Genomic DNA, 21,973 nt, shown 5'->3' with positions numbered 1-21,973 from the left:
GCTGTGGGCTGTGGGCTGTTGGCTGTGGGCTGTGCTATCGATCGCCAGCCATATGGAATATTGCAACCCCCCGGTGCGATGCTTGCCAAAATAATTAATTTCGTGTAAGTAAATGGCGCATGCGCCCCTAAGTAAGCATCACATCCATCCTCACCCACCCAGGCACAGAGAACGAAATAGCGCAGGCAAGAGACTGAGAGAGAGAGAGAGAGCGACGACTGTCTCCCTCTTTTCTTGCATGCTCAGACAGAAGCGATCATGTCTGTGTCTTGCCTTTGCCCGCATCGTTCAGATTTCAGATTCATTCGACTCGTCGACAGAAACAGTCGCGTCAACCGGTAAACATAACGGAAAGAGCGCGTGCGTGCGTGAGTGTCTCGCCTGGTCTGGGATAAGAGTGAACCGTTTTTCGCGTTAGTTTACCAAAACTTTTGTTGTGGGCCATAACTCTCTGTGCCGTGTTGTGACCCGCTAAAAATAAGTGCAATCTGCTTAAATCAGAATTTAATTTGTCTCTGTTCTTTTATCAGACGAGAACTGATAAACGTACATACCATACGAGGAAGTGGAAAGAACAGAACAGAGCACATTATCTCTAGTGCCTGGACAGGGCAAAACTTGTTTCGAGAAGCTCTTGTGCAAATTGCCGATCAATTTGTATGTAAAGAAGGAAAAAGGCAGCAGCAAACAACAACAAACAAAGAAAATAAACAAGTATACATCATACATACATACATATGTACTAGCACGCTTGTAGGGAAAAGTTTCTAAGGGCACATCGCACCGCATCCCATCCCAAGTGGTTTATCTTGATGTCAAAGCTTATCTCGCGTCGCCTCGAGAGCGCTCTGTGAGGGTGTTCGTTCCGGTAGTGCGCTGTGTTCTGTGAGTGCGAGTGAGTCCAAAGCTCTAGCTAATACAGCTAGAGTCGAGTGGACTAGACAGACAGTCGCTTAGATCCAAGAGCGCGACATAGAGATCAGATCGTTTAAGTCAGACTCCATCCGAGTACAGAGTCTTCCCCAGCCTGGCTCTAGTTACGTTACTCTTCCGCTTGATTAACTGTGCGTAGCAGCGTATCGTATACATTATGACAGCTGAGACACTCAAACCGTTTATAACACCAACGAGTGCCGCCGGCAGTTTTCCGGACAAGCAATCGAGCGCAGCGAAAGCCCAGCGCAAGACGCGACAGCTCATCCCAATTGTCTTAAGTGTTGTCGGTCTGGCCCTGGTCGTAGCCATCCTCAGCTTAACGGTAAGTGTTCGATTTGATCGAAGATTGGTTGGATGTGCACTGGTGTGAGCCATCCGTACGTAATCAGTGAGAATTCCCCATTGATATGAGCATTTTGCAATTCATTTGTACTCCAAATTGATTAGTTTGCGTATCATAATTGTTTCCATTACGTTCTAGTGCCATTTGGAACCACTTGATTATTAATTTGAAGGGAGAACCCAACATTTTCCGAGATACCGCATTGAACCACTTTAAACCGGATGCCACATTCCCACTCAAGCCTAGAGAAATATTGTTTCAGTATCTAATACAAAATAAATATATGTGTATATGCAAATTGGACCTTGACATACCATATATATTTATATAGACTCCCCCCCGAACCCAAATTCGTAATCTTAAAATGAATATTTAACCTCTGGCACGCTTCTGCCTCTAAAGATGTTTGCCATTAGGTATTTGTTTATGCCAAATGAATATTCAAAATACTCGTAATAGCAGACTTTATAATGCGTGATCGTCAGAGATATGGCTCTATATAATTTGGCACCCGACTATATTTAGGTGCTTCGATGGCGTTGTCTGATCCGTGGCATGTCGTCACCAACAAGTCTTTTGGGCAAAATCGCTTCCTAATGATCCAGCTAATCCAAACAAGCCGCAAGACAGCAGCGGATGCAGATACACATGTACTCGTATCAGATACTTTTTGTTTGCTATTGTTGTAGCCATTTAGTTGGGGGATGATTCTGCCTCTGTTCTGCATTTCCAGCTTGTTTTTCTCTCGATAAAATGAATCTCTGTCGTGACTTGAGCTTCCCAGTAGGGATGGTAGGGTCATGTTTTCTTCTTTTTTTTTTTTTTGCTGATAGCTAGTTGCGGAACTGTTCTACAAAACTGAACAACAATAATTGCAATGCTATGTTATACAACTCTGGTCTGTACACGCTGCAGTTTTTAGTCGTGTATGTACGTGGTGCCCCCCGGACTACTCCTGGACACAATCAACCTCAACTTTTGGCTTAAGTGAACGGAAATCGTACAATTGTCAATTGACTTGTAAAAACGATTGGACTTGCCTTGGCTTCGGTTTGACGTGAGCCACAAACCATTGTTTTCTCCATAAATCTTTGTTAAGATTTTCCAATTGAATTTTGTGCCCTCCCCCTTCCCACATCCTGACAAGCGACCGGCGACTGACCCTCATCAGGGCCCCGTGAAAGTGACAAACTGCAGGCGCTACAATCGATCTATAGATAAGCTCCCAATGGAAAGTGGTTCACTGGAATCAGCAGCCCCCCCCCCCGTCCACGAGACAGCCACAAGCTCGACAGCGAAACAAGTTTCTTGGGCCCGATGTACTGTCCATAATTTATACAAGAATTCAGCACAAGTTTTATTTTTGTTTTCATTTTTATTTTTTTGTACTGCCTTATTTGTGTAACGTGTACAGTGGCTCCAAGTTGAGCCATTCTTTTCTTTCATTTCGGGTGTCGCAGTCGAAATATGAGAAATATATTTATTCGAGTATATATGTACATATGTGAATGTACTCGTATGTATTCTTCTGTGGCTGCTGCTGCTGCTCGCCCCGAATGTTAATGATCCATTAAAAAGATTATGTGCCTGAGTGGCGATGTCGGTACCGTCGACGTTTCTTTATGAAATCTCTCTCCCTGTCTCCTCTCTCTCTCTCTGTCTGTCTGTCTGCCTGTCCATCAGTGATCATCCTCTGCCCCATCTATCTGTTTGTTCAGTTTTTTTTTTTTTCGTTTGTTTTTGTGGGTGTCAAAAGTTCGGCTGTTGGGTGTTATATGATGTGTTGGGCCTTAGCACCGTCTACCGACCATAATTGAAGCGTATTAAATTAATTGCGAGAGTGCTAAAGATAACGGAAAAGTGTTTAATAGTTTTTTGGATTAGATCAGTAGCGTCCCAGTCCCCAATAATATAAAAATGTTCCTTCCAGATCTGGCAGTCGTCGCGTGTCACGCATTTGGACAAGGAGCTGCAGAGTCTTAAGCGGGTCGTCAGCAGTCTCCAGCAGCGTTTGGGCATACAATATCTGGATGAGCTTGACGATTTCCAAAAGGAGGTGAGTCAATATACATACAAGAATAACTTAGTTATTCAAGTAGCGATGGCTGGCTGATTGAGATGGAGAGAGAGAGAGAAGTCGTAACATTTGTCGGTGGTAAATACGAATTACCAAGTCAAAAATATTGTGCGCCTCAAAGTGTTCACGCAATATTGTTGTTTTTTACGTGAAGAGTATACATTCAGCCAGCAAATGATAATTCGCTATAGATTCTATATAGAAGAAAAGCCCGCAGAGGGTACAACTTTGTCGAGTGGGTTTACTCGACATTTGTTTCATCTCTTTCGAAAAACTATGCCTCGGATATATGTATGTGGAAATAGTGTGGCACACACATATTTATAGAAAGGCCTGCTAAAATTAAAATATATATGCTCAAAGAATTTCCATTGATTTTGTTGTTTTGTTCCGCTTTTAATTAATGTTTTACGCATGCAAAAACAAAAAGCCGCAAGGGAATTGTGATAGATTATCATAATATGTATAATGAGAACTAAAAAGAACACTCAATTAACTATGAGATACATTCGGTGACGATGAAGCGCCGCCAGCCGGTCACAGAACAATTTATGGCCCGCAAAGCCCCCCAGTGACATGGGGCAAAAGCCGCAATAATTCTCTATACATCTGGTGGCAGATATATGTATGTAGATATACAATATATATAATAATAATATGTAGATGGATCCGTTCAAGGCAAGAGTTTGCTGTTGGTTTTAGGCGCTTGCAGCCAAAAGTGACGATTGATCTGATCTCATCAAATGGCCTAATGGCCGGAGATCGTTTTAAGATTTATTTATATTTTTTGTTTTGTCTGCGGAAATTGGGACTGGTGCTGGGCTGGGGCTGGGCATCTGTGCAAGCAATTCTCTAGAGAGTTTTTTTTTGCGTTGTTGTTGCGGAAGGCGCGAGGCGCCATCAATTAGGAATGATGATGATGAAACAGCATTTGGCTTTGGGGCATGCGACGTGACGCGTCCATAAATGAATTCCCCAAATGAATGTGAGACGTGAACAGGACTCGCGGGCTAGCTGCAGTCACGTAATCGTACTTGGCCAAGTGTGCTGACCCCAAATGCTGACCTACTCCCTTTTGCAGTACGAGAATGCGCTCATTGAATATCCCAACAAGCTGGACGGCATCCCCGACGATGACGACGACGATGAGGACATAGATGCAGATGCTGAGGATACGGAGGATGGCTTCTTCATCGACCATGGAATGGATGAAGGAGACGGCAGCCTCTATGACGAGTACGATGAACCGGATGAGACCACGCCAGCGCCTAATGTGGAGGAACCGGAATCGGATGGCAACAACAGCGCCTCCTCTGCCTCGAACGATGACAACGTCTACGATGACTTTACCAACTACAACGATTCCAAAAAGAAGAAGCATAGGTGAGCAAACAGGCGCAAAGAGGCAAAGACTTTGATTTTGAACCATTTTTATTGATCGGATGTCCCACAGGAGGAAGTCTCGCTCGATTGCTGACGCCGATGTCCGGAATGAGGTGCAGACAACCCAAGCCAACCAAACGGAGCTGAATGAGAAGGCGGCCTCCACTGAGGCCAAGGAGCGGTGAGTGTCCAGCATCTAGAGATTGTCAACATTCACATTCACAACCAAAGGTTTTTCCAGCTCTTCCTCGGTGCAGCAGCAACACCATCATCGCCGCAGGCTGCGGTCCCGCATCGGACGGCAGCGGGTTCTGGTACGGAAAGGTGTGTAACCGCAAAATCAATTGGCAGCGAACTAATTCCAAAAGGAAAACCAAAACTCTATTTGCGTCTCTGTTAACTTGCAGGTGAATCTCTTATTTCAGCCAAATCCACAACCGATTCCGGCTCCCGCACCCCAGCCGCTCACTTCCATTTAAATCGCAAGGTGCCGCACCACAATGCCCCCATTCAACTGAGTTGTAAGTTATCCAGACAGACACAGACCTGCCACTCCTGCCACCTCTAAAGATCTCTGATGATGATAATCTCTGCTTTTTCCGTAGCGCACCAGGGTGACATGTACATTGGACATGCCACAGCTGGCAGCGACACCGCCTGGCAGGAGTACTTCAGCATCAGCAACGGAGTACTGACGGCCCATCAGCCGGGACTGTACTATGTGTATGCACAGATCTGCTACAACAACACGCACGATCAAAACGGGTTCATTGTGTTCCACGGACACAACGCCTTCCTGCAGTGCCTGAACACGGTGCCCACGAACATGCCCCAGAAGGTGCACACGTGCCACACCAGCGGCCTGATCCAGTTGCGCGAACAGGAGTCGATACACTTGCGCGACATTCACAGCGATCGCAATGTATTGCTGAGGGACTCAAACAATCGCAGCTACTTTGGCATCATCAAAGTGTAGGCTGGAAGAAAGCCCCCAACCAGCCAGCCTCGTGGCCAGCTTAAGCTTTAGTAGTCCTGTCCCTGCGCTGGACTGCTCGTGAATACGATCCATCGCCTGCATGGATATGGATCCGTTAGTTCGTAGCCCTTCCTTAGCCCTAGTTACACTCATAATCTACACATAATCTCAAGCCGAATCATGCACAATGAACGGAGAAAATGCTAAATGCTGAAAACTACATGAAAATTCATATTTATTTTGTATATATTCTATTCCTTTGCGTATAAACTCTACGATACCATGAAAACAAGTGAATAAAAATCGAGTTTAACTTATAAATTACATTTAATTTAAAAATGATCCATGCTATGCCTGTTTCTGTATTCCTTTTTGCATCCTGATTGCTTCCTTCCTTTTGCTTGCCTGTAAAGATTATTTTTTCTATTATTGCTTTAAATTTGCATCTCGGCTTTTGTGCAAAACTGAAGCCCCACGCATCAAAGAGTGTGGCAGTGGCTTTTGGCTGCAGCTCATTCTGGGCCCGGGCAGCTTACCTATAACATAACCATGGCAACGGCCCAGGTCCCTTGCACGCCCACCTTTTTTCGCTATTTTTGGTCAGCAGCCCCTCCTGGCTGGCACTGGCATATACACGTATTGGGCATATCGGGACCAGAAATGGATGGTACAGTTGGACAAGAAACGACAGCAATGCGACTTGACGTCAAACAGATTGCTGATGCGCTGCTGCAGTGCCGAACGGAGCGGAGATTCATCTATGTACCATAGCCATGCAGGCATAAGTATATAGCTACTCACATATGTACATATGTACATATTACATATGTTGGGTCGGGTACATTCAATAATTCCCGAAGCGATAATCGGGAATGATTGTCGAAACGAATGCACTCTCTGCCGACTGCCGACTGCCGACTGCGGCGCAGCGTCCGCGTCCATGTAACAGGTGGCGAAGGTGATGGCGGTACGCGGAACTTTGGCTGTAATTCGCGTGGGAGAGCAACAGTTCGCCACCCCATACATACATACATATGTATGCATGCACATATGTACGTTCAACATGTAAACGTGTACATAATCGACAACCCACGCTCCAATCAAATTGGACAGACATGCGCACTGCACCCCAGGCAGCGGCTTGAAGCCCCGAAAAAACTGGCAGGAAGCTTTTTTCATCCTTCGGCTGACGGGCTGCGATTTGGCACTGATTGCATCAGGTTGTAGCTGCATTTCCCCCAGTGAGGTTGTGTTTTCGGAACAATTCTGCTCAGTGCAGTGCAGTGCAGTTCAGTGTGCAGTGTTTGTGGTTCGGTCTGGCTGGAGAGCTTGCAGGCAGATTGGATGGATGGGTAAGTGCTGCAGCTGCAGCTATTTATAGCATACCTCGACCTTGATTTTAGGAGCTGCCCGGGCAACTCAACAGCACCAGCAACACCAAAACCAACAACAACAACAACAGGTGTCAGATGTTGCAACACACTCACCGCTGATGATGAAGTGAGCAGAAAATGTGTATGTACACACACAAGAGTAGTATGTACATATACCTCTTATACCTTGTGGGCGAAAATCAGATACATTTGGAAAGAAAATACGCATTTACCTACAAGTTTTCTACAATTAATTACATTGAATTCAAATAGGAAAAACACAAAAATTAAGCTTGAACATATTCAATTAAGCTAAAATAAAGGAGCGTTTTTCCTTTGGTTCTGAAAAAATATAAAAACGTCTTAGAAATTCGTATCCTAGAGACCGCATACTTTCTGATTTCATTAACACTTAATCAATCTATAAAATAAAAATTATTTCATAAAAATCGGTAAGTTGCTGGATAAGATTTAGCGGTTTTACTTTGGAAATTTGTCAAACCTATTAAGTTGAACGGCACTGTATACATACAATTAGTTGACCCTCTATCTGTCACGAAAAGTGAAGAGCATCCTATCCCATCTTCTAGAGAATTCCGTACGATTATCTCCCACAGAATGAACTGTGGCAGCAGCCCGCAAAAGCAGCGACAGCCTCATCTATGTAGGTGATTATTGTGCATCCTGAATTAATGTGCTGAGTTTTATATCCATAGATATAAATAAAAATAGGTACTTATAAGCTCGATCATACGATAATAAAATACTATAGGAAATAAATAAATTTATAAACAGTCAGTATATACATTTTTGCTACATCTGTTATCTACATCTACAATGTATATTTTACATCTAACATGTAGATTCTACATGTACCATTTAGATTCTACATCTCTTCCGCTAGAGGGCGCTCGCGTACATAACGAGGCGGGTCTCTTGCTGAAGGAGGCGGGGGAAGCAACTAAAAATTAATTTCTTCACTCTGGCTATAATTATGATCCGATCCTATTCAGATTCGGCAATCTGGTAGATATGGGAATTCTCTACGATACTGCGCTTTTAGTTTTATCGTATGTTTAAAATTTTCGTCCTTTGTGGGGCGGAAGGGAGCAGGGCGAAATTTTGAAATACACTTGTAGCAGTGTGATATCACATGAGTATGGTAACCAAATTTGGTTTCTCTAGCTCTTATAGTCTCTGAGATCTAGGCGCTCATCGAGACGGACAGACGGACGGACGGACGTACGGACAGACGGACATTGTTATATCGACTCGGCTATTGATGCTGATGAAGAATATATATACTTTATGGGGTCGGAAACGTTTCCTTCTCTGCGTTGCACACATCCACTTTTACCACAAATTTTTGAGTACGGGTATAATAAAGTCCCCATGACTTAATATACTGAGAATTGACAGGCACTGTGTTTATACCATACAAGAATAATCTTTCTTTTGTATTAACATAATTTGCTACAAGTGTAAATCACAACGAAAATGTTGAGGATGAAGTCTCTAATCCTTTTTGCCGCCAGCGATCAGTCCTTGGATCTCGTTCAGAGTCTTGCCCTTCGTCTCGGGCACCAGGAACAGAACGAAAAGGATGGCAGCAAAGGAGACTGCGGCGAAGATCCAGAAGCAGGCAGCAGGACCAGCTTCGTCCTTGATCAGAGGAAAAGCAAGGGTCACAATAAAGGCGCATATCCAGTTGGTTGTGCCCGCTATGGCTCCGGCCACGGGCTTGGCATCCTCGGCGAACAGCTCAGCCATTAACAGCCAGGGAACGGGTCCAAATCCAAATGAGAATCCACTGATGAAGATGCAAACAGCAAGCACGGGCAGCCAGCCAACGTCTTTCTGAGTCAGCCATTGAAAGTAAATGGCCATGATGAGGGTAGTGATAAACATAAGGGCCGCCGAGACGAGCAGCAGGATCTTGCGCCCCACTTTGTCGATCAGAACAATCGAGATAATGGTGGCAATAACCATAACCAGCCCGATGATAATTGTGGAGGTTGAGGGCGAGAGTCCCAGTGCCGGCCGCTGTGAATATCCCAGTGGAGTAAAAGATGATGGCATTGATGCCAGTAATCTGCTGAAACACCATCAGCATCATCGAGATGGCCAGGCTCTTGAGAGTGGTCTTGCGGCAGAGGGCCTGCATCGGTTTGACCTTCTCCTTTTGGCCTTCGCTTGCCATTTGGCTAGCCTCCGCACTAACGTCGGCGTCCTTGCCCCGAAGAAACTTCAGCGACCTCTCCGCTCTTTCGTTCTTGCCCTTCTGGGCCAGATAGACGGGCGATTCCGGCATCCACATGAAGAACAAAAAGAAGATGATAGGCAGGATGCCGCAGAGTATGTTCATCAATTTAACTTTGGCGTAGGCACCCACGATGAAGCCGTAGAGCACGCCGTGAACGATCAGCAACTGGAAGAAGCAGCCCATGACGCCGCGCTTGCTCAGCTCGGCGATCTCCGTGTTGTACATGGGAGCCGTGATGCAGAAGGCTCCGCCACAGGCTCCCACAATGAAACGTCCGATCATCAGCATGAAGGGCTTCTGGGCCAAGATGATCAGCAGCCAGCCGATGAGGAAGGGGGGCGCCAGGCCCAGCATCGTGATCTTTCGTCCAAATATGCCAATTAGAATGCCAGCGGGGATGCAAGAGGCGGCAGCTCCCAATGTCAGCAGCGATGAGACCCAGCCCCATTCCATGGAGGTGGGTGCGAATTTGTATGCGAGCCCCATTCGAACTTCTTTCTCCACAGGACCCGACCAGCCAATGCTGGCGCCCAAGCAAAAGGCACCAAAAGCGGCAGCAACACCAGCCAAGTACTGCTTCCAACCACCCATTTTGGAGAATTGTGGAAATTACTATATATTTTTCTGTGATATATTATATATAGATTCTATATATGGCTTAATTTGGAATATCAAAGTGATACTGAGAAAAGTCTGAACACAGCCAGCTTTAGGTTAAATTTCTGGATGGATTTTTGTTTGGATTTCTGTTGGATTTCCGTCAGTGAGAATTTCAATGCAAAGTTTTATCTGTCATTAGTCATGAAAACTGCGAAGCATGCAGAAGAGAATGAATAAAAGGCAGGGGAACGATCCTCATCTATGAATGTAGTCTTAGTGCATTTTAAACTCAACGTGTAACTTAATCTTATTTTTAAACACTAAAAATTAATGTAAAATAAATATATTGTATTTATTTTTAGTTAATGAAATAATTTTCTTGATCATAAGATAATAAAATTCTATAAGAAATAAGACCCTTGGGCTCGAACTTTTGATAATAAATCAAACCTTCAATAGCTACCAAACTATCTATTTATAAAAAGTTCCCAAACCACCCCCCGCCCCCAAAGTGCCCATCCTGAGAATCGACAGCGATGTTCATACCTTGTGTAACTTTTTTTGTTTTCTAAACATAATTTGCTACAACTGCAAGTCACAACGAAAATGTTGAGGATGAATTCTCTAATCCTTTTTGCCGCCAGCGATCATTCCTTGGATCTCGTTCAGAGTCTTGCCCTTCGTCTCGGGCACCAGGAACAGAACGAAAAGGATGGCAGCAAAGGAGACTGCGGCGAAGATCCAGAAGCAGGCAGCAGGACCAGCTTCGTCCTTGATGATCGGAAAGGCCAGAGTCACACAGAAGGCAAAAACCCAGTTGGTAGTACCCGCAATGGCTCCGGCCACGGGCTTGGCATCCTCGGCGAACAGTTCGGCCATCAACAGCCAGGGAACGGGCCCAAATCCAAATGAGAATCCAATGATGAAGACGCAAACAGCAAACACGGGCAGCCAGCCGACATCCTTTTTCGCCAGCCATTGGAAGTAAATGGCCATGATGAGGGTAGCGAGGAACATAAGGGCTGCGGAGACGAGCAGCAGGATCTTGCGCCCCACTTTGTCGATCAGCACAATGGAGATAATGGTGGCGATGACTTGGACCACGCCCAGGATAATTGTGGAGGTTGAGGGCGAAAATCCAGTGCCAGCATCAATGAATATGCCAGTGGCGTAGAAGAGGATTGCATTGATGCCGGTTACCTGCTGGAAAAGCATCAGCATCATCGAGATGGCCAGACTCTTGAGAGTGTTCCTGCGACAGAGGGCCTGCATCGGTTTGACCTTCTCCTTTTGGCCTTCGCTTGCCATTTGGCTAGCCTCCGCACTAACGTCGGCGTCCTTGCCACGAAGAAACTTCAGCGACTTCTCCGCTTTGTCGTTCTTGCCCTTCTGGGCCAGATACACGGGCGATTCCGGCATCCAAATGAAGAGCACAAAGAAGATGATCGGCCAGATGGCGCAGAGTATGTTCATCACCTTAACTTTGGCGTAGGCACCCACTATGAAGGCGTATAGGATGCCGTGGACGATCAACAGCTGGAAGAAGCAGCCCATGACGCCGCGCTTGCTCAGCTCGGCGATCTCCGTGTTGTACATGGGAGCCGTGATGCAGAAGGCTCCGCCACAGGCTCCCACAATGAAGCGTCCAATCATCAGCATGAAGGGCTTCTGGGCCAAGATGATCAGCAGCCAGCCGATCATGAAGGGCGGTGCCAGGCCCAGCATCGTGATCTTTCGTCCAAAGATCCCAATTAGAATTCCAACGGGGATGCAAGAGGCGGCACCTCCTAGTGTCATCAACGAGGATATCCAGCCCCATTCCATGGAGGTGGGCACAAATTTGTATGCGGCTCCCATCCTAACTTCTCTCTCAACAGGTCCCGACCACCCGATGCAGCAGCCCAAGCAGAACGCACCTAAAGCGGCTATAATGCCAGCCAAGAACTGCTTCCAGCCGCTCATTTTTGGAAACCGTGGAAACTACTTAATATTTTTCTGAGATACAGGTATATGGAGTTGATATGTTTCAATTTGGAATATCAAAGTGATACTGACAATAGTAGGAGCACCAGACATACACACATGAAGGGAAGGAGGCGATGCGTACGGCCCACTTCGTTCCCACAAAAATTTGTACGCATTCAGAAACCTTTCCCTCTCGCTCTAGGGCGGGAGAGTGCATGGATGGGTTTTGGCTTGCGAGCGAAAGCTCCTGGAGCAACAGCTTAGCTGTCTGTCTCTCTCCCGAAACTTTTGCTGCGTTCGCTCGTGTACCGTTCGGAGAGATGAGTTCGGTTTGTCGGTCGGTCCTCGTTGACTGCTCGCTGTATAAAATACCGAGGCCTGTCCCAGTGGTCTGCCACTCTTGTTTCCGTCTTGACTTAGGACTGAGGCAGGAACCGTATTCCGTATTTTCAGTGCTCTGGCGTAGGCGTGACGCCATGTTGTGAAAAGTGTCTGAGGAAAAGTTTATACAAATATTCGAGGAAAAAGTGCAATCCACAAAACACTGCAATCAAGTGAGTAGCAAATCATAAATACTCGCATGATGAAAACGAAATTGTTAGTCGGCTGAGAGCTGTGCCAACTCTGTGCATAATGTTGCCATTGATTTGTTTTTCGTTTGTCCATTTGCGTGGGTGGGCAAGGGCGGAAGAAAGACGCCGCCACGAATATTGCGTAAAATTGATTCGCAGCACTCTCTCTCATTTCTTGTCTCTAATTATATATTGCAATTTGCTTGATTTCACAAATTGTTCGCTGAATAGCTGTAAATTGCATACATCAAAAGATACACACACACACACATACACAGTCGGAGGGGTGGCACTCGCATAACGAGCTTGACAAACAAGTTGGTCCTCCTGTCGTCGCGGAAGTTGGCCCCAGGACCCAAAGCAGCATTCAGCCCGAGTTGTTGTGTCCCCAACACGACTCCATTTAAATATTTTAGCCCAAAAAGCTTTTTCCCCCAGCAGCCTAATTAGTCACTGACACTGACACGAACTCTTCCTCTGGCAAAATGCATCGCGGACGCGACTCACTTAGCTGGGGACCACCGCCGGCGAATGCCCAATTCAATTTGTACCAATTTGTTGCAGGGAAATACAGAGAAAATACATAATCCAGCGCAGGGTATCCATGGTTTCAAAATTACTGCGACAAATTCAATTATTTCGCTAATATGAATTTCCTGCTGGGTCAGCCAACCGCTATCCACTGCTCCTGCCACTCCTGCCACTCTATTATGGACCCTAATTGTATGTTGAGAGGGACACAAAATGAATTTTCTGGGAAATCTTTGTAGTGTGCAATTGAATGAAGGACTGGCACCAGTTGCGTAAGACAAAAGCTGAGGCTCCAATCAATATTCAATCACACGCTCCGGCTGCAGCTGTAAGGGGCAAATTAGATTTTTTTTTTTCCCGCTGCGGAAAACGCCACAGAACAATTTGCAGCAACAGGCCAAACAGTCCAAAGAGCACGTAGCCCAACAACAAAACTTATGTAATTCAATGAGACTGAAATCCGTTTTTCGCATTTGCGTTCTTGCATCCGCTGCTAAACTACTCAACGCGAAGGCGGAATAAACGACCAGACTAGATGGTGATGAGACAAGAGCCAGCCATGCAGCAATAATATAATGAAGGCAGCAACTAAGCCAAGAATAATAAAGCCAACAGCTGTAGGCCAGACACAAAAGGTGCAAGGGAGCTGCTAACCTAAAGAAAGGCCAAAGAAAGGAAGAAAACACTGTCGACTGCCTTGACATTTACTGGTAAAAATGAAAAGCTAACGTTGCCATAGGTACGGGGGGCATGCAGATAGGCAGATAGAGCCCCTCTGTGGGTAGCTGGACATCCACATATAATACGTCCAAGGCGTCCATTCATTGCGATTCATTCGAGTTCTCTGCTGAAGCCAGGAATGTATAGCATACTTATGTGCGCCATAGTTAGGAAAAGGAATGAGGAATGATATGAATGGATGGCATGGCATGGGTTGGGCTGGGATGGGTAGCTCGCACTCAATGGCATTTGGCATCCGACCAACCATTCAACTTTCGCATAATTGTCAACTCTGGCTTTTGTCAGCGACCAAGAATTCTGCCCACGGAGCAGACGAAGACGAAGATGTGTACATACTATGAAGCTCTCCCTCCACTGCTCCAAAGATGATGAGAATATTCACGCACATTGGAATTTTATTGATTTATAAGGGGAAGGCATTTTATGTGCGTGTGTGGGCGGTAGAGGATGGATGCTCTTCTATTCATTATATAGTCGGGACCCAATGGGAAGATTATTCAAATACCTTTGGTCGGGCGGAATTTGGTTACCTGATGATGTCGATCTGCATAATTAAGTGGAGTAATATGGAATTTCACACGCCATAAAGTAGCGTAGTCGGCGCATCATGACACCTCCAAAACACACACACACACACACATACTTTATATATAAAAACCTTGCTTAAAAGCGAAAATGTAATTAAAAGTTTTTTATACCGTGCGCCGCTCCGTGGAACGTGTTGAGCATAAAATCGTTTTTAATGCGGTTATTTTTCAGCCCTTCAACCGTAGCGTATCCTTTTTTGAACCCATCTCTTTGCCTTTTGCTTTTGTTTCAGTTGTTAGAGTGAGCCAGCGACAGTAAGGATGGCTAAGCGATTTTTGAGCCTGGCGGCGCTACTGCTGCTGCAGTGCATCTGGGCCACACCACAGCGGACCGCCGCCTACTCGCTCCAGGCAGCCGTTGACGAACTGCATCGTCGCGAGGCAGCCAAATATCCGTTAAATGATCCACCCCCGCGGGATGACTGGGACGAAGGTAAGTGACGTGCAAAAACGAAAGAAAATCTCCCGTAGAGCGTAGTTGCCTGCTTACGTAAACTGCACACGCACAACCACAGCCACAGCCACACTTTGGCTGTCACGAACCCATCAGATGTCTGCTGCAGAAAAATAAATGTAGCTTTGATTAAACCTTGAAGTGACCAAAACCGCGAAACTTACGCGATGCTGGCAACCCACGCAGTTGCCTGTCAGCTGCATGGCATGGGGGCTCGGGTTGTCATCTGTAACTGATATCCGACAATAATGAAGAAGGGATTCCAATATACGTATATATACGTATGCAACGGGCACGTGTCCGTGTCGGCCCCTAAATAGACATAAGACGCACAGGGGCCGTCCCGCTCTGACCCATTGAGCACATTACAGCACAGCGCACTTTGACAATCACATTTACCGTTTCCTTTCTTTTTTTCATTTCTGTTTCTCTTTTATCCTTTTGTCCTCACTGCTCCGCTCTCCTGTGGTCGGTCCCGTTCTTTTGTGTTCTCACGATTGCCCCAGATGCAGACTTATTTGGAAAGAGCAAGAATCGTAATCGGCATCGCGTTAATAAAGTGCTCGCCAAGTACTTAGACCGCGACTCGGACGACTTTGAGCCGGATCGCGCCCTGGGCCCACCGTTCAGTGGCTATGACTTTGGCCCCGCAGCTGGCGAGGATGTGGGCAACATTCGCAATAATCTCTTTGCCGATGAGAAGAGGAAACGCTTCTCCGCCGCAGCCGCCGCCGCCGCCCCGTCCCTCTTCCGAGAACGTGACGAGCAGCTCGGTAAGTAAAAGCTCAAAGCAAAGCAAACACGCACACGCACGCACACTCGAGAAGCTGGAAGCTGGCCGAAAATATATGGAGGATTGAGTGTACATACATACATATAAGGAATAACAATGGCACCACCGACTAAAACCACTTAGCTCCGATTAGCTTGTGAGTGGCATTAGTTGGGTGATATGTGGGTCGATGACGAGTGCAATCAGCTGGAAGCAGATCCTGCCTGCCTGCCTGCCTGGCTGCCTGCCTGGCTGCCTGCCTGCCTTCCTTCCTGTCATTTGATTTAATGGCTTTCGCAGGGGCCAACAACTTGATGCATGTCCGTTTGGGTAAAAGATTTATGGCGCTGCCACTCGGGGCAACCTGTTTCAGATTTAATTTCAAGGTCACACGGTTAGCTCATCGATGGTTTTCGCTTCTTTGGACTCTTGCAGATGCACCAGCTCCGTCTGTGTTCCGTGAACGTGAGATTCAACCACTGAGCGGAGAGCCCACACATAACGAGCTGGCGGATCAGTTTCTGCGCGAGATCGAGGAGGCCGGGGAGCAGGAGCGCAACGAGCGCTACAAGGATGCAGTGCGTCAGTGGTGGCATCAGTTCGACCAGCGCCAGCAACTGGGCAAAGATGTGCAGCCGCAGCAGCACCAGCACCAGCCGGAACAGGATCTGGATCCCGAGCTGTTCGAACAGAAGAAGCGGATGCGAGTGCCGCCGTACTACCTGCTGATGCAGAAGAAGCGCTCCTATCCGGTCCTGCCCTGGCTGCCGTACAATGCCGACAAGAAGAAGCGCTTCCCAGTGGCCAAGCGAGCCATTGGCAGCAACCAGGAACAGATGCCGCTGGGCAAGACCGACGAGCGAGTGGCCCAGGAGCTGAGCGAGCTGTTTGGCAGTCCCGTCGACTCCCATCTAAAGCCGCAACAGGAGCAGCCGGACGAGAAAAAGAAGCGTTCGGCCGATGAGCCCAATACTACGACCACCGCCCATGTCCCACAGTTGCCAGCAGCCACGACCACGGCTCTGGGTGACATGCGATTGGAGATTAACTTCCAGCGCGTGAACGTGACCAAGGAGAAGCCTGCCGCACCCGCACCCGCTCCCGCACCCGCTGGAGCTGGCGAGATGGTCCAGCATGGCGGACACGCCGGTCACCATGGCAACCACGTACCCGGCATGGGTCCGGAGTACCGCCATCGCAAGCGCAGCGATCACGTCCATCGCAGGGACAGTGATGAGCACGACATGGACGAGCACGACGATGAGGGTGAGGAGAGCTCCGATGAGGACGATCACGATGAGTTCGATGAGGATGAGGGCGACGCTGAGCCGGACACCGAGACAGTGGCCGAGGAGCGGCGCCGCAAGAAGAAGCGAGCCGCAGTCGGCGGTGGTGGCGCCCACTCCAAGCAGCATCTGCGGGCTCCCACAGTGGGCCATCTGATGCTGAGGGCCAAGAAGTCGATCGACTGGTCCCAGTACTTTGGTCTGGACCTAGACCGCAAGAAGAAGTCGTCTGCCAAGGACACTGAGTGAGTTTTCGCTAGTAGTTTGGATCTACAGTAGATTATTGTATCCCATTTGTATAGGCAAGCGAAGAAGCGTTCAGAAAATGACAGCACAAACAACAATAGTAACAACAACGAAGAGGAGGAGCCGGATGTGGAGGACGAGAAGAAGAAGAAGCGGGACGTCGACACGGAGAAGCTGGAGAGCATGGACAGGAAGCTGCAGTCGATTGAGGACTTCATCATCGATGAGACCATCAAGTATACGGGTGCCCACGAGGGCGTCAACAACAGGGAGGACATACGCAAGATCAAGGACCACGTACTGTCCCGCCTGGCCACGGCCTACAGCCTGGAGAAGATGCGCCGTGCCCTGGACAAGCTGCGTCAGTCGGTGGACAACGATAACCACCTGATGCGCAACACCATCGAACCAGAGTCGGAGGAGAACACCCTAGAGTCCAACTACTGGACGGCCAAGAAGCGCTTCAGCGTCAAGAAGGAGCAGGCCGAGTAAGCCACATCCCAGATCCCAGATATTCCTCACTTAATGTTCTGCTCCACGATCACTCAGGGATGCCAAGCCGCCGCAGGATATGGAGAAGAGGAAGCGCAGCGGGTACTTACGTTATCCGGAGCAGCCCAACACCATGGAGGAGGCCCTCAGCGCTGGAAGTGCCCCCTACGAGACCCTGAACGATGCCTATCTGGGTAACAAGAACTACATAATCGGCTCCAACCAGTGCCCCGTCATTGAGTCCATGGCGGAGCGCTGTCGGGGTATCGATTTGATTTCAGGGGACATCAACCAAGAGCTTCTGCCCCTTTGCGGTGTCCACCAGATCTGCTATCTCTGTGTAAGTACTGCCCCACAGTAAGTGGGTGAAGGCATGAAACTGATGAAAGTATATTTTAATTTTACAACAGGGAGCCTCGCAGGTGGCCTGCGACTATCAGTATTTGGCCGAGGCGGACAGCATCTGTGGCAGCAGTAACGATTGCCAGTCGGCGGCTCGCTCCATTCTGATGATACTTCGCGGCACGCCCGGCCGACAGCTGGGACCGCGCGAGTGCCTGAAGAATCCCTGTCTGTATAGGGCCATGCGTGAGATCGGGCTATAAACGTTTCCCCATCATTCCCAACTTCTTTGTGTGCGTTCAAAAGGAATAATCAAAAGCAAACAGGGGGCCCCATATACTATTAATCAAAAGAAAACAAAATATGCTGAACTGGCAAAGATCAAACGTTTGATTCAAAACCAAAACCAAATATATAGAATATTTTGATGTGTGTATTTTCCTGTCTACCACTCCATAGGCGGTGGCAGAGGGCAACCTATAAAACTATTTATGCTAATTGCAAAAATACATGTATAATCCACTTGAACCTGCAGCAGTTGACACCGAATATGATGGATGGGCTTTTCATTGGGAATGCGAGAGTAACCAAAAGCCCAATTGCCCATTGCCCAGTTGCCCAGTAGCACAAGCAGCTTGAAACCAGTGAAATAAGTACTATACCTACATGTATGTATACGCAAATACAATAGAGAACCACAGTCCATTTAAGCAGCGTCTTAGAACCACACAACAAAACACAAAACAACACAACAAATACTAAATGAATGTTAAATGTCCAAATACAAGAAGTTTGCTAAACATATTTAATGTTATATACGTGTTTTTGTGTACAAAAAAGGTCGTAATCAAACGTACTACAATATATATCCACAGGACCTACATATATATAATCAAAAGACAAAAACAGAAACAAAAACCAAAAGAGAATTATTGCGCATATATGTATGTTAGATTTACATTATAAGTTTTACGTATCAGTTTTATTTGCCTTTTGTGTATATTTATTTATATTCTCCTTGCGAGACTATTAGAGCGAATTACAAACAGGCAGCTAGCCACCAATCGAGAATCAAATGCTTAACCACAGCTTTGCATTCAGTTAGTTCAGACAGAAATAAACGTAATTAAATAATAAAATACGAGTAGATTGTATTGTAGGAGAGAATGAGCCGATCAAAAGTATCTCCCAGCAAGGTCCGGTCCCAAATTGTCAGCTATAGGGTTGTCCACAACTATAACTATTCTATCAGAGATACAAAACTCTACATACAGATATACACATATATATTATATATTTAAACTTATCTACGAATAAACATATATATACTTAAATGTGTTTCAGTGTGAAAACAATAAATGGACATAACTAAGACATATATTTTACGTTCTTAACAGATCTATAGATGTGATGTGATTATATAATATACAAAACTACAATGGAATGGAGAAAGGAGAGGGGAAATGGAAACTTACTAAAACTAAGTCCCAAGTGTGCCGCTGAACTGCAACAATGATTGATTAAAATATATTCATTATATTTAATCAAAATATTATAAATGTATTTACATATTTACCCACTATATTATATACGATATATACATACTTATATACATTTAAATTTGATGTAAATGCTACAGTTTGCGAAAACCCAAGAAACATACTTGAAACTATATATGCTATACCAGTTATCAACAATTTAAAATAAATAAGTTTGGCTTCGGCCTCCAAAAACTCGACTTTTAACTTTGCCCTTATCCATACCATGTCCATAATGAAATCGTACCATTCCCGAATTTCACTAAGTTCACCAGTCTCAGAGCAGATTGGCGGGCATAATTCAACTTCGATATGTCACAAACAATCTATGTCGAATGACAGTCAATAAACACGACGTTCCTGTGTAGTTGCCATGTAGTAAATTTCCCGTAAGATACATTTGATTTGTATGGGAAAAGTTTTAGCAACATGGAAAAATGAATAGGCGATTAGGCCGTTTATGTTTGAACCACATAATAAACAATGCAATAAAAAGGACTTCTGAAAACTAGCCAATCTTGTAGAAAATTTATGTATCTATCGGATAAAATTATTTTTTTAGGGCTGAGAGTGCCAACTAGCTAGTAATATTAAACTGAATATCAAAATCATGGAATACGATTTCAATCAATAAAATAGAACGTTAACCCATTGTCGGCCAGGGGGGTTTTTAATATTTCCACGATATTTATGTAACTTAAACATATTTTACGCATTACAGGTGAAAGATATCGGTTTTCATTTTTGTTTTGTAAGTAAAGAGGAGGATGGGGCTACAAGGAGCCTTTGCAAACAGTATTATTTTCCGCGGCTTAACAAAGGGTGCTCAACTTTTTAAATAGAGGGGTGTTAAGTGGGTTAAGTCCGTCAGCTAAAAGCTGCGGCCACACTAAACTATCAAAACACCACTTGACGCGTAATTTCGCAAAAATATTTTTAAAAAATTCTAAATAAATTGCTGGAAATAATTTGGTGCTATTTCGAAATACGGCAATAAAACATCAAGTATCCGGGGATAAAAGACACACACCTGTGCACGTATAAATACGGAATAAACTCTACACACGGCACAGCACTTATTTTGTTCGGGTGAGTAAGAAGAAGAGGAAAATATTTGTATGAGTCATCAAGTGGGAAACGAGTTATCAGATTGAACCTCTTGTTTATATTTCGTTTCATTGGAAGCAGACTGACGTCATCACTTGTGCAAAGATGAAAACCCCCGTGTCCGCCGCTTCCCTTTCCAATGCGAATGCATCGAGCGCCAGTGCTGGATCGGGCGCCGCATCGATTGTGCCAAAGACAGAACCAGTAGGCAACGAAGAGAACTCGGCTATGTCGTTGGATTTTCAAACACCTGGCCTCACCTCAACGCCCAACGCGAATAAACGTCCGGGCTTCTTGGACCTGAACAACAAAGGAGCGAAAAACAAACGCATTATAGCGCCGCTGGTGATTAACTCGCCAGATCTGCAAGCCAAGACCCTGAACACACCAGACCTGGAAAAAATACTGCTCTCCAACAACCTGATGCAAACGCCACAGCCAGGCAAAGTGTTTCCAACCAAGGTGGGACCGGTTACCTCCGAACAGGAAGCCTTTGGCAAGGGCTTCGAAGAGGCACTGCAGAACCTGCACACCAACTCGCAGGCCTTCCCGGCCGGCAATCCAACCGCCAACCCAACTGTCACTGGCACCACTATGACGGCAGTGAATAATGGCATCAGCGGTGGTACCTTTACATATGCGAGCATGGGCGATGGCTTCTCTGTCATCAAGGATGAGCCCCAGAACCCAGCCGGCTCCCCAACGGTTAGTCCAATCGATATGGAAACCCAGGAAAAGATCAAGCTGGAGCGCAAGCGTCAACGGAATCGCGTTGCCGCATCCAAGTGCCGCAAGCGAAAGCTGGAACGCATCTCGAAGCTGGAAGACCGCGTTAAGATTCTGAAGGGCGAGAACGTTGATTTGGGCGGCATTGTGAAGAGCCTCAAGGATCATGTGGCACAGCTGAAGCAGCAGGTCATCGAGCATATGGAGGCCGGATGCACTGTACCCGCTATTTCGGCGCCAGCCTTGCTATCGGGCAAATAACATATGGATGCCACTGAGGAGCCGTTTGCGTTGCCAGCAGAGAGGGAGGATGATGAGCAGATGGATTTGATGACAGATATGGGGCCAGACAGTATCGAGAATCAAACTACGCTTGCTGAGAATTCAAATCCCGAACTCTTGGAGCAGGGAATTCCCTTGGAACTCTTTCTCAGCGCAACAACAAGTGCACTGGAGCTAGATGCCTTATCATCGCATGCCCCATCCCTGTCGGGAAACGATCTGCTGGGTGTCGTCAGTGTAGATAAATTGGAAGACGGAGACGGCGGTGATCAGCCCCTGGTGCTGTTCATAGTGACGGACAATGGCTGCGAATCACCGGTTGCGAGTTGAGGATCCGGATGTGTTTGGGTTCCCTGGAGTGCCTTTGCTTATCTTTTATTT

At 46.4% G+C, this 21,973-nt stretch overlaps 6 protein-coding genes across 11 annotated transcripts; 4 read left to right on the top strand and 2 right to left on the bottom strand.

Moving 5' to 3' along the window:
- Positions 1-309: 309 nt before the first annotated feature.
- LOC111080574 (protein eiger) lies at positions 310-6,012 on the top strand. 2 transcript variants are annotated; one of them, XM_022376268.2, is made up of 7 exons: positions 310-1,258; positions 3,210-3,335; positions 4,438-4,739; positions 4,810-4,920; positions 4,981-5,063; positions 5,165-5,260; positions 5,345-6,012. In XM_022376268.2, the coding sequence occupies exons 1-7, from the start codon at positions 1,091-1,093 to the stop codon at positions 5,713-5,715; spliced, it is 1,257 nt and encodes a 418-aa protein (XP_022231960.2). In that variant the 5' UTR covers positions 310-1,090; the 3' UTR covers positions 5,716-6,012. The 2 variants fall into 2 exon arrangements, with proteins under 2 accessions (XP_022231960.2, XP_022231958.2); XM_022376266.2 differs by having other exon boundaries at positions 5,147-5,260.
- A 927-nt stretch (positions 6,013-6,939) lies between these two features.
- LOC111080578 (histone acetyltransferase KAT6A) lies at positions 6,940-19,624 on the top strand. 4 transcript variants are annotated; one of them, XM_041592827.1, is made up of 7 exons: positions 6,940-7,067; positions 14,581-14,780; positions 15,308-15,574; positions 16,009-17,104; positions 17,162-17,593; positions 17,655-17,937; positions 18,008-19,624. In XM_041592827.1, exons 2-7 carry the CDS (start codon positions 14,609-14,611, stop codon positions 18,200-18,202), a joined length of 2,445 nt encoding a protein of 814 aa, XP_041448761.1. In that variant the 5' UTR covers positions 6,940-7,067; positions 14,581-14,608; the 3' UTR covers positions 18,203-19,624. The 4 variants fall into 4 exon arrangements, with proteins under 4 accessions (XP_041448761.1, XP_041448762.1, XP_041448760.1 ...); XM_041592828.1 differs by lacking the exon at positions 6,940-7,067 and adding an exon at positions 12,317-12,470 and having other exon boundaries at positions 15,314-15,574; XM_041592826.1 differs by lacking the exon at positions 6,940-7,067 and adding an exon at positions 12,317-12,470.
- On the bottom strand, positions 8,525-10,034 carry LOC111080580 (facilitated trehalose transporter Tret1-like). Its single transcript, XM_022376281.2, is given in 2 exon segments — positions 8,525-9,119; positions 9,121-10,034. Coding segments are annotated over 2 exon segments (1,338 nt in total). The 5' UTR covers positions 9,943-10,034; the 3' UTR covers positions 8,525-8,603.
- Positions 10,478-12,000, bottom strand: LOC111080579 (facilitated trehalose transporter Tret1). Its single transcript, XM_022376279.2, has one exon. The coding sequence runs from the start codon at positions 11,911-11,913 to the stop codon at positions 10,576-10,578; it is 1,338 nt and encodes a 445-aa protein (XP_022231971.2). The 5' UTR covers positions 11,914-12,000; the 3' UTR covers positions 10,478-10,575.
- A 719-nt stretch (positions 19,625-20,343) lies between the features above and the next one.
- LOC111080582 (transcription factor AP-1) lies at positions 20,344-21,579 on the top strand. Of its 2 annotated transcripts, none has more exons than XM_022376286.2 (2): positions 20,344-20,566; positions 20,666-21,579. In XM_022376286.2, the coding sequence occupies exon 2, from the start codon at positions 20,690-20,692 to the stop codon at positions 21,569-21,571; it is 882 nt and encodes a 293-aa protein (XP_022231978.2). In that variant the 5' UTR covers positions 20,344-20,566; positions 20,666-20,689; the 3' UTR covers positions 21,572-21,579. The 2 variants fall into 2 exon arrangements, with proteins under 2 accessions (XP_022231978.2, XP_022231979.2); XM_022376287.2 differs by having other exon boundaries at positions 20,663-21,579.
- Positions 21,575-21,922, top strand: LOC111080584. The gene has a single exon (XM_022376289.2). It carries the CDS (start codon positions 21,575-21,577, stop codon positions 21,920-21,922), a length of 348 nt encoding a protein of 115 aa, XP_022231981.1.
- The last annotated feature ends 51 nt before the right edge of the window (positions 21,923-21,973 follow it).

Source organism: Drosophila obscura, unplaced genomic scaffold (assembly GCF_018151105.1).
Source record: "Drosophila obscura isolate BZ-5 IFL unplaced genomic scaffold, ASM1815110v1 contig_186, whole genome shotgun sequence".
NCBI lineage: Eukaryota > Metazoa > Arthropoda > Insecta > Diptera > Drosophilidae > Drosophila > Drosophila obscura.
This window is presented reverse-complemented; position numbering and strand designations above follow the sequence as displayed.

Excerpts from the sequence above, each read along its gene's own strand:
- LOC111080578 (XM_041592827.1), top strand. The coding sequence starts at position 14,609 with ATGGCTAAGCGATTTTTGAGCCTGGCGGCGCTACTGCTGCTGCAGTGC. Across the intron at positions 17,105-17,161 it reads TCGTCTGCCAAGGACACTGA|GCAAGCGAAGAAGCGTTCAG; the intron begins GTGAGTTTTCGC and ends CCATTTGTATAG. Across the intron at positions 17,938-18,007 it reads ACCAGATCTGCTATCTCTGT|GGAGCCTCGCAGGTGGCCTG; the intron begins GTAAGTACTGCC and ends ATTTTACAACAG.
- LOC111080574 (XM_022376266.2), top strand. The coding sequence starts at position 1,091 with ATGACAGCTGAGACACTCAAACCGTTTATAACACCAACGAGTGCCGCC. Across the intron at positions 3,336-4,437 it reads TTGACGATTTCCAAAAGGAG|TACGAGAATGCGCTCATTGA; the intron begins GTGAGTCAATAT and ends TCCCTTTTGCAG. Across the intron at positions 4,740-4,809 it reads TCCAAAAAGAAGAAGCATAG|GAGGAAGTCTCGCTCGATTG; the intron begins GTGAGCAAACAG and ends GATGTCCCACAG.
- LOC111080579 (XM_022376279.2), bottom strand. The coding sequence starts at position 11,913 with ATGAGCGGCTGGAAGCAGTTCTTGGCTGGCATTATAGCCGCTTTAGGT.
- LOC111080582 (XM_022376286.2), top strand. The coding sequence starts at position 20,690 with ATGAAAACCCCCGTGTCCGCCGCTTCCCTTTCCAATGCGAATGCATCG.
- LOC111080584 (XM_022376289.2), top strand. The coding sequence starts at position 21,575 with ATGGATGCCACTGAGGAGCCGTTTGCGTTGCCAGCAGAGAGGGAGGAT.